The 18,241-nt window shown below is 43.4% G+C and overlaps 1 protein-coding gene across 1 annotated transcript in view; it reads left to right on the top strand.

Annotated features, from left to right (window-relative positions):
- LOC137529002 (cytochrome P450 2G1-like) overlaps positions 1-16,652 on the top strand; it is a 34,251-nt gene extending 17,599 nt beyond the window's left edge. Inside the window, exons 6-10 of the mRNA XM_068250860.1 lie at positions 5,616-5,757; positions 11,406-11,593; positions 13,277-13,418; positions 16,045-16,164; positions 16,579-16,652. Of these exons, the coding sequence (XP_068106961.1) occupies positions 5,616-5,757; positions 11,406-11,593; positions 13,277-13,418; positions 16,045-16,164; positions 16,579-16,652 (666 nt within the window). The remainder of the gene's footprint in view (positions 1-5,615; positions 5,758-11,405; positions 11,594-13,276; positions 13,419-16,044; positions 16,165-16,578) is intronic.
- Positions 16,653-18,241: the final 1,589 nt, after the last annotated feature.

Below are 18,241 nucleotides of genomic sequence, written 5' to 3'. Positions count from 1 at the left end.
TGTTGTCATGATGACCACAGATGTTGATCTCACAAGGGGGAAGCAGAGCGTTGGAGGAGAGGATTCAAGAATTCAACATACTGTATATTCTGGCGTATAAGACTACTTTTTAACCCTTGAAAATCAAAACAACTCTCAAATGACCTGAAGATAAAGATTGTTCACCATCATGGTTTAAGAGAAGGATACAGAAAGCTGTCTCAGAGATTTCAGCTGTCTGTTTCCACATTTAATAACATATTGAGGAAATGGAAGACCACAGGCTCAGTTCAAGTTAAAGAGAACCTGAGGTGTGTTTAAAGAATGTAATCTGCATACAGAGGCTGGATCTGCCTATACAGCCCAGCCTCTGTTGCTATCCCAAACCCCACTAAGGTCCCCCTGCACTCTGCAATCCCTCATAAATCACAGCCATGCTGTGAGGCTGTGTTTACATCAGTAGTGTCAGTCTCAGCTGCTCCCCCGCCTCCTGCATAGCTCCGGTCCCTGCCCCCGTCCCTTCCCTCCAATCAGCAGGGACGGAAGGGATGTAGGCGGGGACTGGAGTTCTGCAGGAGGCGGGGAGAGCAGCAGACTGACACTATAGAGATAAACACAGCCAGCTCTGACAAGCTGTTTGTCAGCAGCGTGGCTGTGATTTATGAGGGATTGCAGAGTGCAGGGGGACCTTAGGGGGGTTTGGGATAGCAACAGAGGCTGGGATGTATAGGCAGATCCAGCCGCTGTATGCAGATAATATTCTTCAAACCCACCTCGGGTTCTCTTTAAGGATCGAAGTAGCAAACCAATAAAAATCTTGGATAGACAGAAGTGACAAATGGTGAGAACAGTCAGAGTCAATCCATAGACCAGCACCAAAGACTTACAACATCATCTTGCTGCAGATGGAGTCACTATGCATCCTTCAACCATTCTGCGCACTTTACACAAGGAGATGCTGTATGTGAGAGTGATACAGAGGAAGCCTTTTCTCCGCCCACAGCAAAACAGAGCCGCTTGAGGTATGCTAAAGCACATTTGAACAAGCCAGCTTCATTTTGGAATAAGGTTTTGGAGAGTGATGAAACTAAAATTGAGTTATTTGGGCATAACAAGAGGCATTATGCATGAAGGAAAAAGAACACAGCAATCCAAGAAAAACACCTGCTACCTACAGTAAAAAATGGTGGTGGTTCCATCATGCTGTGGGGCTTTGTGGCCAGTGCAGTGACTGGAAATCTTGTCAAAGTTGAGGGACGCATGCATTCCACTCAGTATCAGCAGATTCTGGAGACCAATGTCCAGGATTCAGTGACAAAGCTGAAGTTGAAGCTGCGCCGGGGCTGGATCTTTCAACAAGACAACGATCATAAACACTGCTCAAAATCCACTAAGGCATTAATGCAGAGGAACAACTACAATGTTCTGGAATGGCGATCTCAGTCCCCAGACCTGAATATAATTGAAAAACTGTGGTGTGAGTTAAAGAGAGCTGTCCATGCTCAGAAGCCATTAACCCTGAATGAACTAGAGATGTTTTGTAAAGAGGAATGGTCCAAAATACCTTCAACGGGAATCCAGACTCTCATTGGAACCTACAAGAAGCGTTTAGAGGCTGTCATTTCTGCAAAAGGAGGATCTACTAAATATTTCTTTTTTGTGGTCCCGAAATGTATACACTTGCCTAATTTTGTTAAAACAAGTATTGCACACTTTCTGTAAATCCAATAAACTTCATTTCACTCCTCAAATATCACTGTGTGTGTCTCCTATATGATATATTTAACTGACATTTTTTATCGTAACAACCAACAATTTATACAGAAAAATCATGACGATTAACAGGGTTGCCCTAATTTTCGCATTCCACTGTATGCACAAAGCTGATCATGGGGCTAGTTCTGCCCGCAACTTCTGCAACTCTTGATCCTAAGCCACTGCTATTTACCATAATAAAATGAATTATAAAAGGATATACTTATTACTGGTCTAGTATTATTTAATCTATGAAATTATGCTGGTGTTGTGTGAAACTTCAGATGCATAGAGTATAATTTTATTTACCATAACCTTTAAACAGGGCCGGTTTAAGCAACAATGGGGCCCCAGGGCAAAATAAACCTGGGGGGCCCCCCCAACATATACCCCGGAACAAAAATCGGCATTAGGGGACCTTTTTTGCAGCTGGTATAGTCAGGGTGTGAAGTCCCAATCGGTCAGAGCTCCACATTCTGGCTATCCCAGCCTGCATGGGGTACAAGGGGTTACAAAGTTTCAGGAGGGGGGACCCCACATAATTTAAAAAAAAAAAAAATTCCCACACTCTAAACATAAAAAAAAAAATTGGGAAAATAGGAAAAAAATACCAGGGATCTTCATACAACCATATGGCGGCTGTATAGCGATCCCTGGCCAAAGCGCTGCGGCTGCGTATAGACCCCCTGGAAACCACATCAGGAAATTTATTGTGCTTTCGTTTGATGCATGTAAAATTACTCTACCGTTAGGTTTGCTACTGAAAGTGACATTTACCGCATTTAAAACTATACTTTTTTCCTTCTAAATTTTAAAATCGATTTTCTCAAAAACTATAAGGTCTTTTTGAAAAATTGTTTTCTCCTCTTATTCCTAATGATCTCCTTAACATATCCTGCAAATTTAGGATTTCTAGCATTTAAGGTGGATTTGCTATTAACCATTAAAGTCGGCAGGTTTTTAAATGTTTTTTTTTTCCCTTTGAAACTTTAAAATCGTTTTTCTCAAAAACTATAAGGCCGATTTGCAAATTTTTTTTTCCTCTTGTAGCCACTGGGGGCCCCTACAAGCTCTGGGGCCCTGGGGCAGCTGCCTGCTTTGCCTTAATGGTAGCGCCGGCCCTGCCTTTAAAACTAGCCCCCCTCTATAAAACAGACATATTGCATTGTTGATTTAGCTTCTATAACGAGATTTCACAAGGCAGAAACTTTTGTGTTTGCATTTGACTCGCCTTCAGTCTCTGCGCTTTACAAACCCTGCTCTGCCAACTCTAACATTAAACTAACTCTGACAGTAAAGTTGGGATTAATTAACAAAACACAGTTCTGAAATTCTATTCCTTCTTCCACACTTTTCCTGGCACTAGGAACTCAGCCTGGGAAGCAGCAGCTGTAGGGGATGAAATATGAGTACTATAGTATCATCATGAAGAAGGGAGATTCTAAACAGTTCTGTGACCTGATGTTAACCACTTGATGACTACAGTGCTAAACCCCCCTAAAGACCAGGCTAACCAGGCTATTTTTAGTGAAATGGGCCACTGCAGCTTTAAGGCCAAGCTGCAGGGCCAAACAACACACCACACAAGTGATCCCCCCCTTTCTGTTGGTGGGGTCTGATCGTCCCCCCAGATGTTTATTTTTTTGCCAAAAAATTATGTTCCTTTTTTTTAAATAAATAAACATATTTTTGCTTTTATTTTAACAACCCGCCCTCCCGCCCTCCCCCGGCCAGCCTATCACAGCGATCACTCTCCTGTGTGTACTTACTAGAAAGATGGCGGTCTAGCCGTCTAACAGTCTCCCGAGTTCCGCCCCCCGAGCAGGAGATGCGCGCGCTCTCCTGGATTAGCTGGCCCCAGGACTTGACACTGATTTGCGTTAGGCGGCCCTGGGGCTGCCACTGCGGCCACACCCATTGGCGTGGAGGGGTCGTAGAGTAGTTAAGCTGACAGAAATATGACTGTCAATGGCTAGTGGTTTCTTAGTTACGGTAAATGGAAGCTGAAGTAAGAGGGATATGGTAGTTATTGTATTTATGTCTTATTAAACAATGCCATTTACAAGGCTTGTTGCTGATTGCTTTGGCGCAGAAGTGTATGAATCACACACCTGAAACAAGCCTGCAGCTAATCCAGTCACACTTCAGCTAGAGCACCTTATCTGCATGCTTGTTCAGGGTCCATGGCTAAAAGTATTAGGCTGGGTTCACATATGACATAGAGTGAAAAAGTAGCATTTTTGGATGGTGCGTTTGCGATTTGCTATTGCGTTTTTACTGCATTTTTGCTGCGTTTTACGGTTTCTTTATTTTATGCAGATGTGTTTTAATGCGTCTGCAGTTCGCTAATGGAAAATGCATATTCATTTTGTATGTGTTTTTTTTTATTTATGCAAATCACTAGGAAGACAACAGGAAGCGGAAAAACCTTACAGTTCTTTACTTTTTAATGAAAAACACATTAAAAAACGCATGAAAAACGCAATGCATATTCCTTACCATAGACTTTCATTATGTGCGTTTTGGCAGCCAGCCTGCATATTTTGCAACACTACCAGCGTCTGCAGAACGCTTACTGTAAATCACAAGTGCAACGCTGGTACTTCTGCATCCTATAGACTAACATTGCTGCATAAAGTGCAGCGTTTCCCACTACGCAAGCATTTCTGCCATGTGTGCACCCGGCCTTAGAGGCAGAGGATCAGCAGGACAGCCAGGCAATTTCCGTTAAGGCCTCGCTTACAGTGAGATCTATGTAGCATTCACTGTAAACACAGGAATGCAATCAAACAGAAAAGCTACACCGCACGTTATGTGTATGTTGTATCACATATAGTGGAGCATACAAAAATATTCTTCACATTCACTGTTAACGTGCGTGTTATATGTAAATGTACTACATGCAATTTGTTGGAATACCGTACTCCAATAGATAAATTGATAAATTGCATAGGTTTAGCATTGCAGTGTGACTGGCAGCGTTACAATGTGTTCATTATGTCTCATTGCAACACCTCACTGTGAATTGGGCTTTAATAGAAATAAATATGTAACTGTCCATATCGCTCTAACTTCAGGCGTCCTTTAACAAGATACATTATATAGCAAGGCAGATGCTGCAAACAAGCAGGGAAGAAATAGTTCAGACTGAGCAGAAAAAAGCTTGCCAAACAAACAGGGAGTTGCTAACTGGTGCAATCTCACTATGGTAACATAAATTAGTAACACACTAATATCTGTGTCTGTAGAATTTCTGCAAAGAAACATTTCAAAGTACTGTTATCATTTAAAGAGACTCTGAAGCGAGATCAAATCTCGCTTCAGAGCTCATAGTTAGCAGGGGCATGTGTTAGCAGAGCTCATAGTTAGCAGGGGCATCACGCCGCTAAACGGGGGTCCCTTCACCCCCAAACCCCCCACTGCAACACTTGGTCGCAGACTTGGACGCTCCTGGAGGCAGGGCTAACGGCTGCAGCCCTGCCTCCAGTCGCGTCTATCAGCGGCGCAGCGCCGCCTCTCTTCCGCCCCTCTCAGTAAAGGAAGACTGAGAGGGGCAGGGGAGAGGCGGAGATACGCGCTGACAGACACGCGTGGGGCAGGGCTGCGGCGGTTAGCCCTGCCCCAACCAGGAAGCGCTCCCCCGCTGCACCGAGGGGATTTGGGGGTGAAGGGACCCCCGTTTAGCAGCGCGATAGCGGCGGTTTAGCAGGGGCACACATACCCCTGCTATCTATGAGGTCTGAAGCGAGATTTATTCTCGCTTCAGACTCTCTTTAAGTGATTGTAAAATAAAAAGTCTTTGTTTAATTTTCGAAAAGGAAAATATTTCATAGATAATTTTGTCGCTTTTGGATAGATTGAAATTTAGTCATCTTTTGCAGGAAAAGGAAATACCGAATACTGAGTTCCATCTACGGAATCTCTTAATTACAACCCATAACTTATTCATAGCAGGAATTGAGACTGTGAGCACCACTCTACGATACAGTCTGCTTATCATATTGAAGTACCAAGAAATACAAGGTAAGTGCCAGTGGCGTAGCTAAGGAGCTGTGGGCCCTGATGCAAGTTTTACATTGGGGCCCACCAAGCACTCTATACATAACAATTGATACGGCGCACAAAAACCTGCCAATGGCAACCACAATGTGCAAGAAGGGGATGGGGAACAGTTTGTTAATGATTACCACTATTCAAAGTATCTACAGAAGTGATTATTATTATTATGAACACAGGACCAATAGATAGATAATACTGCAGTTGAGCGAGGGCCCCTCGTGGGCCCTCTGTCCCAAGGGCCCCGATGCGGTCGCAACCTCTGCACCCCCTTTACTATGCCCCTGGTAAGTGCAAAGGCAATGCAGCAAAATCTAGTTAAACATAAATGTAATTTAAATATAGTGTCAGGGACTGTAACTCTTTACGCTATAATGATTTACAATAGCAGCAATTCTATTTACTCATTTGCTCCGCCCACACTACGCCATATAAAGCATAGGCCCTATCCCCATTATGAAAAAACGCCATTGCAATTGCATTGCACAGCCCAGCCTCCAGCTCTGTGGCCCACTCCCAGCTCTGTGGCTGCGGTATAATAATGCAACTTTCCCCTTTGAGAACGGGCAATCTCACATGATTACGCCATGGTCAAAGGCCTGGCGGTGGGCTAAAGAGCTTAAAGAGACTCTGTAACAAAATTTTCAGCCTTATTTCTTCTATCCTATAAGTTCCTATACATGTTCTAATGTGGTCTGTCTTACTGCAGCCTTTCCCAGTTGCACAGTGGCTGTATTATCTCTGTTATATAATCCAATCTTGTTTCCTTTGACAGCTTTGTCGGCTCAGGCACTCAGGCAGGAATGTGCTGCTCTGCTGTGATAGGATAGAAGTTATACACACCCTCTCCAAGCCCTCTCCAGGCTCTCTATGAGTCACAGACTGAGCTTCTCTCAGCCTATCACATGCTGGTTAGCAGCCATGTCTTTTGTTTGTAAACACTGCCTAAAACTGGCAATTACAAGCCAGGATTGCAGCAGGGAGTGGCAGAAACAGCACAGGAGAACATAATGAATAGAATGGTATGCTTTTTATTGTAAGACTTTTAGAGTACATATTCTCTTTAAAGGGGAACTGAAGAGAGGTATATGGAGGCTGCCATGTTTATTTCCTTTTAAGCAATACCAGTTGCCTGGCAGCCCTGCTGATCCCCTGCCTCTAATACTATTAGCCAAAGCCCCTGAACAAGCATGCAGCAGATCAGGTGTTTCAGACTTTAAAATCAGATCTGACAAGACTAGCTGCATGCTTGTTTCTGGTGTTATTCAGATACTACTGCAGAGAAATAGACCAGCAGGGATGCCAGGCAACTGGTATTGATTAAAAGGAAATAAATATGGCAGCCTCCATATACCTCCTACTTCAGTTCCCCTTTAAGTCTGGGCTGTGGAAGAGATAACCCAGCCTCCAGAAAAAAGTGCATGGCATGTCTCCATAATGGTACGGGGCCTTTGCCTTATATGGCATAAAATGAGCAGAGCAGGTGAGTAGATAAAATTGAGGCTACTTCATTATAATATAGAGAGTTAATGTTCCTGACACTAACTTTAAATTACACTGGATTTTCGCTTGAACATCCACTGCTGAAAGTGAAAACTAAATGTCTGACTGACTACCCTTCTAATTGTTACATAGTGGCATCCGTTACTTTGGGTTTAACCCTTGGACCACCATTATCTAGTCTATCTATCATGTACTATCATGTTATTAACGTACTGATTTAGATTCTTTCACTGAAAACAGGTACTTTTATAGATATATGCACCTTGATGCAAGGATTTTGAAGCAGCTTTTGAGCTGTGAAACATACATTGGGAATGGCTTTTAAACAAAATTGTAAAACAAATCAGTGTTCACTTCAGCTTACATCTGGAAATATGCCTGAAGAAGGGGACTAGATCCCAGAAAGCTTGCATAATTTAACTCTATCAGTTAGCCATTAAAAGGTATTATTATTTTTTACAAAACGTTGTTTTTTGTACCTATATAATTTGTTTGGCTAATATGGTACAGAAACTTTTTTGCTTCACATAAAATTGTACAAATACATCTGCCAGTCAGTGATGACAAGTAAAAATGCCAATATTCTTTTCGCATTAATTTTTGCGAAAATAATGTTAAATTCGATTTTCAAGCAAAAGTGCCATCAAGAATAAGTTTTGTTGTTTGTTGAGTTTTTTGCAAATTTTCACGGTAAAAAATATTGATTATTTGCGTAAAGATTTTTGCAGTAAAAATAAAGTTCTTGCATTTTTGCAAAAAATGTGAACATGCAAATATACGAGCTATTTTTGAGAAAAAATAGATGCGAAAATGACTGTCTTCAACATTGTGATGGATCCAGATTCCTTGAGACCAAGTAATTGAGAAACTTAATAACTACCAAGTAAAAGTTATAATTCATTTTGTTCACTGTTGTTATAATTACCGTGTCCAGTTAAACCTCCAGAAATTTTTTGCTCATCCATGCAAATGATGTATCCTATGGTGACATTTTTTTGCAAAAACGGACCCGTCAATGGATCCAATGTTAACAGTAGGAACCATACACGTGTCCATTGTGTCTGTGTCTGTTGCGGTAGCAAAATGCACCATCCTGCTTGACGTTTCCAGGCATCGCACAAACAACATGGACATGACATAGATAGCAATGGGTGGACACAAAGGATCATACATTGGATTCACTATGATTGTCTACACTGTGGCTATGCTGTAGTGTGAACTTAGTCTAAAATTTAGTTTGTTAGTGAGTGGCATTGCAGGAAGTGACGCGGTGAGTGGTGGAACACAAGTAAGGAAGTAGGTAATTGCATCCCCGCTCACTGGTGGCTGATTTAAATTTAGCAAAAACAGCTGGAGGGGGAGCGGATGGGAGAGCCCCAGGTGAGGGAGGGGGGTCTGACCCACCCCCCCCCCCCCCCCCACTGCTGTGCCCGCTGCTTCCCCTTCTTGGCTGCTACCCCTTCCAGCTCGGCTCCCCCCCCACCCACGGCCAGGCGGGTGCCGCCCCCCACCCCCTTTTGCACCTGAGGAACCTGCCTCACCTCGCCTCATGGGCAGCCCTGGGCTGTGACTGACTCACTGGTTTTGCAACACAAAGAATGACTTCATCATGGCCACTATTCATAAGCTAAGAATGGATGCAAACTACAAACCAAAAAGGCAAATGCATTCTCTTTAGTCCTAAAAAACTCCATTTTAGACTGGGTTCACACTACAGTGTAGCGACAATGTGGACAATCATAGTGGATCCAATGCATTATCCTTTGTGTCCACCCAGTGCTATCTACGTCATGTCCATGTTCTGTGTACGACGTCTGGAAAAGTCAAGCAGGATGGAACTGTGCGTTTTGTTACCGCAACAGACACAGACCGTCCACGCACCCCCTCCAGCTGTTTTAGCTAAATTTAAATCAGTCAGCAACGAGCGGGGAAGCAATTACCTATTTCCTTACTTGCGTTCCACCGCTTGCCGTGTCACTTCCTGCAATGCCGCCCACTGAACATAGTGGGCGGCATTGCAGGAAGTGACGTGGTGAGCAGTGGAAAGCAAGTAAGGAAGTTAGTAATTGCTTCTCCGCTCGTTGCTGGCTGATATACATTTAGCAAAAATAGCTGGAGGGGATGCGCGGATGGGGGAGCCCTAAGTGAGGGGGTCTGACACCCCTCCCCACCACTGTGCACGCTGCTCCCCCTTCCTGGCTGCTTCCCCCCTTCCTTGCTCAGATGGCAAAAAGTCTAGAACCACCCCTGGTCAGACAGTATTCTTGTATGCACATACAGTACAGTATATTATGCAGAACATTGTACATTGGGATATGTCTGCAGCAAACTTTGGTTATCACAGTGAAAACTTACAAACAAATTAAGCAATAATGATAAAAGATGAAATAAAGACAAAATAATCAGGTTCTGTTTCATCTTGCCTATAACCTATGACCTATATTTATTTAGAAATGAGAAATTGATGTACTCTAACTTTGTCTTTAAGGTCTTTAAGATCTGATTCGCTAACTTTATCAAATCAAAGAGAAAATTGGGACTACAAAAAGCATGCCCAGTTGATGATTTGACCAATTTTGGTATGAAATTCTTTGAATGCATGGAATGGATAGGCCAGAAAGATCACGGCCAAAAGTGCTCAATCGCATGTACAGTGGTAACTGCATTTGATATTGCAACGTCCGTTGAATGTGACTTTCATGAAATTGTGGATGGGCACACCATTCGCTTCAAGGTTGGGTGCTTGGTATTATGGCAATAGGCATACCACGATTCACAAAGTCAATCATCAAATATACCAGCACTCCGTAGTTGCAAGAAATCACGCTCCTTTATTGAGTCGTCATATCCACAAAAGTAGCCGACAATTGTTTCGGGGGCCTCGCAGGGTCTCCCTTTATCAAGGCGTGTGATCGTGCCTTGATAAAGGGGGACCCTGCGAGGCCACCAAAACAATTGTCGTCTACTTTTATGGATATGATGGCTCAATAAAGGAGCATGATTTCTTGCAACTACGGAGTGCTGGTATATTTGATGATTGACGTTGAATGTGATGGACTGCTGCCCACTGTCCCTCCAAGTGAAAATGTTCCTTATTGGTGCCTGGCATGTGTGTGTGTGATGTTACCACGTAGTACCACACGGTGGTGCTCGGGGTGACAGCGGAGGTATTGCATTAAGTCAATGGCACCACAAGAATTTTTAAAGATTGTTGTGATTTATAGATTGTTGCGGTAGCAGTGAGGATTTCATACACAGATCATCAAAAATCCAGTGATGTACTTCCTATCCAGCAGAGAGCAAGTCACTGATCGGTGGAGGGGGGTGGAGCTAGCCAAATTACCTTGTCGGCGCAGTCTGACACAGGGAGTATGAAATATGTAATTGTGTGGTGCAATTTTCCTGCAGCTCATGCACCATGAGGTTAATTCATTATTGATAAGTTGCCTACACAGCGTGAGTAAGCTCCTCTTACATGACTGATATATTAGCGTGGCTTAATGAACCTCGGGGCTTGCTACGTGCACTAGTGGCAGCATAGCATTCATAGCATTGCTTAGCAATGGTCGATCCTTTCACTTACCGCGCGGTAGAGACGTATCGCTACCGTGATACTTTCCTAGCACAGCTGCAGACTATTAACATTGTAGAGGCCGAGCTAGGAAGCAATACATCACTACCGCACGTGAAAGGATCTATTAGCATGCATAAGAGTAGTTTACTCGCCCTATGCTGGCGTGTTATCACTAGTGAATCAATGTGTGAAAGTATCCTTAAAGTACACTTGAATTAAACACCTATTTAAACAATAAACATTGCTTAGTAGCCCTGCTGGTCTCTTTTTTAGCTGGAATAGTGTCTGAATCACACACCTGGCTGACACAAGCATGTAGTTAGTCCAGTCAAACTTTAGTTACAAAATGTTGGTTCAGAGTCTTTGGCTAAAAGAAATAAAGGAAGATGATCATCAGGACAGCCAGGCAATTTGGAATTGTTTGAAAGGAAGTAAATATGTCAGCGTCTCTATTCCTCTCACTTCAGGTATGCTTTAAGTCCTATGTCAACCTACATGTCTCAGTGATTTCAGCTACTGTATATTGCATTTGTTACAGCCAAACTCCATGAAGAGATTGACAGAGTGATTGGACGCGAATTTCTACCAAAACTCGAAGACCGGGCTCACATGCCATTTACACAAGCGGTAATATGTGAGGTACAGAGATTCTGTGATGTATCCCCTCTAAATGTGCCTCACAAGGTAACCAGAGACACTCAGTTCAGAGGATACCTAATCCCCAAGGTAAGAATAAATGAGCCTATATGCAAAAAAGGCACCCAGAAAAAAATGGGCACCATAGATAGCTGCTAGTAGTTTATTGATAAAATTACTGATGTTCTACTATACTATTCTAATTGACCCCCCTCCGATGCCTAACCCTAACCAATCCCCAACCCATGCCTAACCCATGCCTTGCATAACCCTAAACACCCCTGCCACAATCCCCACCATCGTCGCTATTTTATCAGGGCATCTGGGGGTGGCTGGAGAGCTGGGAAAGTTTGGGCGCTGCCATAGGCACCCATGTTAACAGCCATGGTTAGCTATGCAAACTGTGGCTACAAATAGCTGGTACAAAGCTACAGTTCAATCATGGTTATTTACATGGGCACCAATGGTGGTTCCCAAACTTCCACACTTCCCAGGCACATCTGGTGCCCAAATGCCCTGCTTTATTAAATAAAGGTCTTCTTCAAAGAGGTAGGCAACCACATATCCTGCATCAGTGATGATACCTTAATGACTTGAAGCTCTCCTAGTGAATGAGGGGAAAGGGTGGTGGTGGTGGTGGGGGGGGGGGGGGGTGATTCAAAACCGTTGAGGATACATACTCCATATCTGTATGCAAACCACACACAAGCAATAGAATGAAAAGCTGTGAATGAAGCCATCTGGCTCAGCTCATTGTGGAACAACACTTAGCATTTGACACTATTTTGGAACAATTGTGAAGTGCACCCCAGAGATGTAGTTACATGGATGTTGCTCCCAAATGCTGAGCCATAGGGAACTGTAAAAAGTTTACTCCTCTAGGCTAAACAGGAGCTTTTCAAGTCATAGGGTGAGTAAACACATCCAATTTTGATTTGCCAATTATCCAGCTTTCATAAAGTATGAGAGCCAATAGATTTTAAATACAATAAACAGTTTGTGTAGGTAAGCTCTCATACTACATGGAAGTGGTAACATTTACCAGTCATTGGCCAGTCAAAATTGTATACATATAAGTACCCGATTGTACAGACTAATGAGTGATATGATTGGTACCTGTCAGTTTGATTGATCAGCTCTACTACCTCTCCTATGTCCCCACCCTAAAAGTACTTACACTGGATAAACCTAGTGTCCTACCTCCTCCCTCCTGGCTGTCTATGCTAAATTTGACCTATTATGTGTATGTTAATTAGTAGGGGACATGGGGTCATCCTGTTTGCAAGGGAGACAGGAAAATCTATCCAGCAAGAAATATGCACTATACTTCTTGTATTAATGACATCTATTACACAGGCGTTTTCAAGAAATCTTTGTGAAGTGAAAATATTTTCTGGATGCACACTATTGAAAAAAGATCATTAGCAAGGACTAGAGCAGTGACGGCTAACCTTGGCACTCCAGCTGTGGTGGAATTACAAGTCCCATGAGGCATTGCAGTACTCTGAGAGCTCTAAGCATAACTTGGGGAGGAAGAGGCATGATGGGATTTGTAGTTTTGTCACAGCTGGAGTGCTAAGGTTAGCCATCACTGCACTAGAGTTTCATCGACATTTGACACATAACATATTGTTCAAAGTCGGCCTGTCTTGAGCCTGCAATAATACACAGCGTATGTTTATGGAAATGAATACACATATATAGAAAAGAAAGTGCCATTTTTTTGTATGTTTGACAGTTCCGCTGTAATTGCACTATAATGGATTTTTACAGGGTACGGAGATTTATCCATTGCTTTGCACTGTTCATCGTGACCCAGAGCAATTCTCTACTCCGTATACATTTAATCCCAACCACTTCTTGGATGAGAATGGCCAGTTTAAGAAGAATGATGCGTTGATGCCTTTCTCTGCGGGTAAATCTCTTTATGTGTGGTGGGATGATGGGATGACTATTCACAGAGGTGCCAGTGTTTGGCCAAAACCGTTACCAGTTTCCTAAGACCAGATCTTCTAGTATTTGATTTTGGTGCAGTTTGGTCTGAACAGAAAATGCATGTGGGTTAAAGTTTGTTTGTCATATGTTGAAAGGTCTTATTTTCAGGCCCTCAAAATGCTACCTAACTGGGCCAAAGCATGTGGGCCTGCGCGAGGGCATGATCTTATATAAAAGTGATTGTTCATGCATGCACTGGGAGGGGTCTGCTTTTGTGGTTTGCTGTCTGCATTGTAGTTGGTATGCGAAGTGGTCATCTCTTAAATCAAAGCATAAACATTTGAGATAAGACAATTAATTTAACCCAGCCAAATTATACTCCTCTAACAGTTATGTATTTCCTTTAACCACTTGAGGACCGCAGTGTTAAACCCTCCTAAAGACCAGGCCATTTATCACTTAATAGGCCTCGCTGCAGGGTCGTACATGTCAGCACACAAGTGATCCCCCCCCCCCTCCTTTCTGCCCACCAACAGAGCTCTCTGTTGGTGAGCAATGATCCCTCCCCCAATGTGTAATTATTTTTTTTATATAAACATTTATGTCTTTATTTTTGTAATAAATTTTACCTTGTTTGTTTATTTTTGTGTAAGGCCCACCCTCCCTCCCTCCCCCCCCCCCACCAGCCATTTACTGTGATCAGCTGTCATAGGCATCAGCCTATGACAGATGATCAATCCTGTATCCCCCTTAGATCGCAGCGCTGTACACTGTTATTTCACCGTGTAACAGTCTCCTAGCGACGATCGCCGCTGGGAGACTGATGGCAGAGCAGAGCTCCGTCATTCAAGCAGGGATGCGCCTGCAAACTCCGCACCCAGGACTGCACGCCGATCGGTGTTAAGCGGTCCTGGGACTGCCACCGCGTCCACGCCAATTGGCATGGAGCGGTCCTAAGGGGGTTAAATATAAAATAATTCATCTTTTTTCTTCCCCCAGGCACACATCTCCTCTCAAAGCTAAATACAACCCACCCACACTTTTCCTGAGTAAGTTGGTGAAAGTTTTTTTAAATTTTAAAGTGACACATTTTCTTTACTAATTTCTTCAAGAATGGAGGAAGGGGGTGTCCCTTGCTGTTTGTTTGTTCAATTTTCAGACTTGCTACACTTGACACAACTTGGTATAGGCTTGGTACACTTGGTACGACTAGACCAAACATGTCATCTAGACCAATATGCTGTTTGGGTAGACTAAAACTTATTTGAGATCTTTCAACTCAAGCTAGGGCATAGTAGAAGAGTAAAAATTGGCTTGGTCCTTAAGTGGTAATGTGGTAAAGTGGATGCGGTCACCACCTGGGGTGAAGTGGCAGATGGGGAAGAAGCAAGTCTATGCAGAGTGATGTGAAGTGACTCACTACTCCAGGATCCAATGGTGGCAGGTTATGTGTTGACAGATGAGGCTGCAGCCATGGACGCTGGTAGGAAGGTGGATTATGTGTGTCCTGTGACTGTCCAGTGTTGCTTGCAAATTTTTAGCTAAGGTCATTTTTGCATCAAAAATGCCATTTTTGATTTCAAGAAAATATTCACAAAAATACAGTACATTGTATTTTCGCAATTTGGTAAGAGAAAACAAATTTTGATTTCTGAAGCAAAAATTCACAAAAAATCATTAACTGTACAGCAAAAATTAATGAACACTGCGGAAATCATTTATTTGAGTGCTAAAATTTGAGAAATGGAGGAGCACTCATCCATAAGGAGGAACTGATGTGTGCCCAAGCCTTGGATCCCAGTATCCTCAGACTCCTAGAAACTGTGTGCAGAAATAAAAATCACAAATTTATTACAAAATTATTTTTTACTGCATTTTTGTTGAAAAGTCAAATTTTACATTACTTTTGTGAAAATTAATGCAAAAAGAATATTGACATTTTCGCTCATCACTGGTCCTGTCGCTAGATCCTAGAGAGTTAAATCACTTCCCCACTGTGCTTGACACTCTATTTGATGGGAGAGGGTCTTTGGCCACCCTATACTAGGGTCTCCTCTGGTTATCTATACTAGGCATTGCATCTGGCTGCCTATACTGGGGTGTGCATGTTTGGATAACTAATACTGGGGTATCCTCTGGCTAAATATACTGAGGGTCACATCTGGATACCTATATTGGGGGGCTACGTCTGGTTACCTATACTGGAGAAGCTACCTCTAGCTACTTATGCTGGGCACTTCCTTTGGCTACTCAATACTGGAGGGTATCTCCAGCTACCTATGCTGAGGGCACCGCTGGTTACTTATACTGCAAGGTTACCTCTGGTTCCTTAATACTGGAGTCTCCTGTGGCTACCAACTATGGGGGGGGGGGGGCTAATTCTGATTACCTATACTGGGGGCACCTCTGACTATCACACGGTGACCCACGTTGAGGAGGGGGAGGGGTGTTGCACACCCATTTATTAGAGTTTGATTTTTCTCAGGTTTTCTGCATTTGCATGTTTTCCCTAGTTCAGTGATTCAGGAGTTAATTGATGATAATTGATGATAAACAACAAATAAATATAAGGCATACTTAATTCTTCCAAACTGTATGTTTTTCAGGAAAACGTATCTGCCCCGGGGAGAGCTTAGCCCGCATGGAGCTGTTTATCTTCCTTACAACAATCCTACAAAAATTCACTCTGACCTCAAAAACTGAATTCACAGAATCTGATAGGCCTGGTGCACACCAAAAACCGCTAGCAGATCCGCAAAATGCTAGCAGATTTTGAAACGCTTTTTCTTATTTTTCTGCAGCGTTTCAGCTAGCGTTTTGCGGTTTTGTGTAGCGTTTTTGGTGTAGTAGATTTCATGTATTGTTACAGTAAAGCTGTTACTGAACAGCTACTGTAACAAAAAACGCCTGGCAAACCGCTCTGAAGTGCCGTTTTTCAGAGCGGTTTGCGTTTTTCCTATACTTAACATTGAGGCAGAAACGCATCCGCAATCCAAAATCTGCAGCAGCCCGGGAGTATGCGTTTCTGCAAAACGCCACCCGCTCTGGTGTGCACCACCCCATTGAAATGCATTACCCTAGCAGATCCGCACCCGCAAGCAGATCGCAAACCGCAGCGGAAACGCTCCGGTGTGCACTAGGCCATATTGCTCCAAGGATGGCCGGCTTCTTGAATGCACCCATAGATTATAACGTGTCATTTATTCCACGCTAGCCCTGGTGTATTCCCATGTTCCTTGGCGACTGTGCTTGGTGTATTCTCATAAATGCTAGTATATAAAATATAAATGATAGTGTTTGAAACGGCTCATACCCTTATCTGCACCTATTCATGCTTCATAATTAAGGTTGCAAATTAGGCTTCTTAAAAACCATTTTTCCATTCAGACGTGAGTTTCCAAAATTAACAATGAGCTCATAGTGCACTTTATGGAGTACAGCATGGTTAGAACTTTCCATCTTCTGCAAAGCAGTGCAGTAAAGCAGTAGCTGTGATGATTAACTGATTTGGGACTAAAGGCTCTGGTCTCTTTAAAGTGGACCTGAGCTCTTGCACAGGACAGAAGGAAAACCTAGAGAAATGTATCCTGTATATATTTAGGGAGTTTAGCCTAATCTGTGACTAATCACAAGTAGTAATTTGATCTCTCCTGTGTCAGCTAACTGCCACGGCAGATAAGCTCGTTTGAAAGCACAGGATGTTAACAATATGTCTGCTTCCATGAATGCAGGAAGTAGAAACACTACAGATTTATTGTAGGATTTGTATCAGCTGAAACAAAGAAAAGTTTTTCTTAAAGGTTATACTGCTGTTGAGTATCTTTTAGAGCAGAGAGGAAGTTCAGGTCCGCTTTAAGCACAAGAGCCTTTTTTATACTTTTACATTTCCTGTGATTGGGTTGGAAGAATATAGGAAAGTGAAAACCGAGAGCCCATTATAGTGTAGTATGTCACGATAAAGGAGATATAATATAAAGAATATGAGTAATATGCTCACAAGTCTGGGTTACCACAAAGGCAACCACTGGATGTGCAGGTGGGGAGAATTGTGACCTGACCCCACTCAGGTATTAACCTCCTGAGCGGTATGGACGAGCTCAGCTCGTCCATCACCGCCGGAGGCTGCCGCTCAGGCCCTGCTGGGCCGATTTTTATCAAATAAAAAGCAGCACACGCAGCCGGCACTTTGCCAGCCGCGTGTGCTGCCTGATCGCCGCCACTCTGCGGCGATCCGCCACGAGCAGCGGCGAAAGAGGGTCCCCCCAGCCGCCCGAGCCCTGCGCAGCCGGACCAATCAGTTCCGGCCAGCGCTAAGGGCTGGATCGGAGACGGCTGACGTCAGGACGTCGGCTGACGTCCATGACGTCACTCCGCTCGTCGCCATGGCGACGAGGAAAGCCAAACAAGGAAGGCTGCTCATTGCACCCTTCCTTGTTACTTATGCTTGCCGGAGGCAATCAGAAGAACGCCTCCGGAGCGCCCTCTAGTGGGCTTTCATGCAGCCAACTTTCAGTTGGCTGCATGAAATAGATTTTTTTTTATAAAAAAAAAACCCTCCCGCAGCCGCCCTTGCGATCTCAATAGAACGCCGGGGAGGTTAAGAAGTCACTCTCTGTAGATAGGAAAGATGGGGATACACCCCTCCACCAAAGGTGGACTAGATCAATAGATAACTGGTAATGACAGAGGCGCCAAATTAGAATAAAACCATTAAAATCCGTATAAAAGAAGGGAGTTGGTGGTTACCGCCCTCAGGTATATAATGAGCAGCCAAGGAGTCGTTATAAATAAATAGTACAATTT

The sequence above is a fragment of the Hyperolius riggenbachi genome, chromosome 8 (assembly GCF_040937935.1).
Source record: "Hyperolius riggenbachi isolate aHypRig1 chromosome 8, aHypRig1.pri, whole genome shotgun sequence".
NCBI lineage: Eukaryota > Metazoa > Chordata > Amphibia > Anura > Hyperoliidae > Hyperolius > Hyperolius riggenbachi.
The sequence above is the reverse complement of the archived record's forward strand: the minus strand, read 5'-3'. Positions and strand labels throughout refer to the sequence as shown.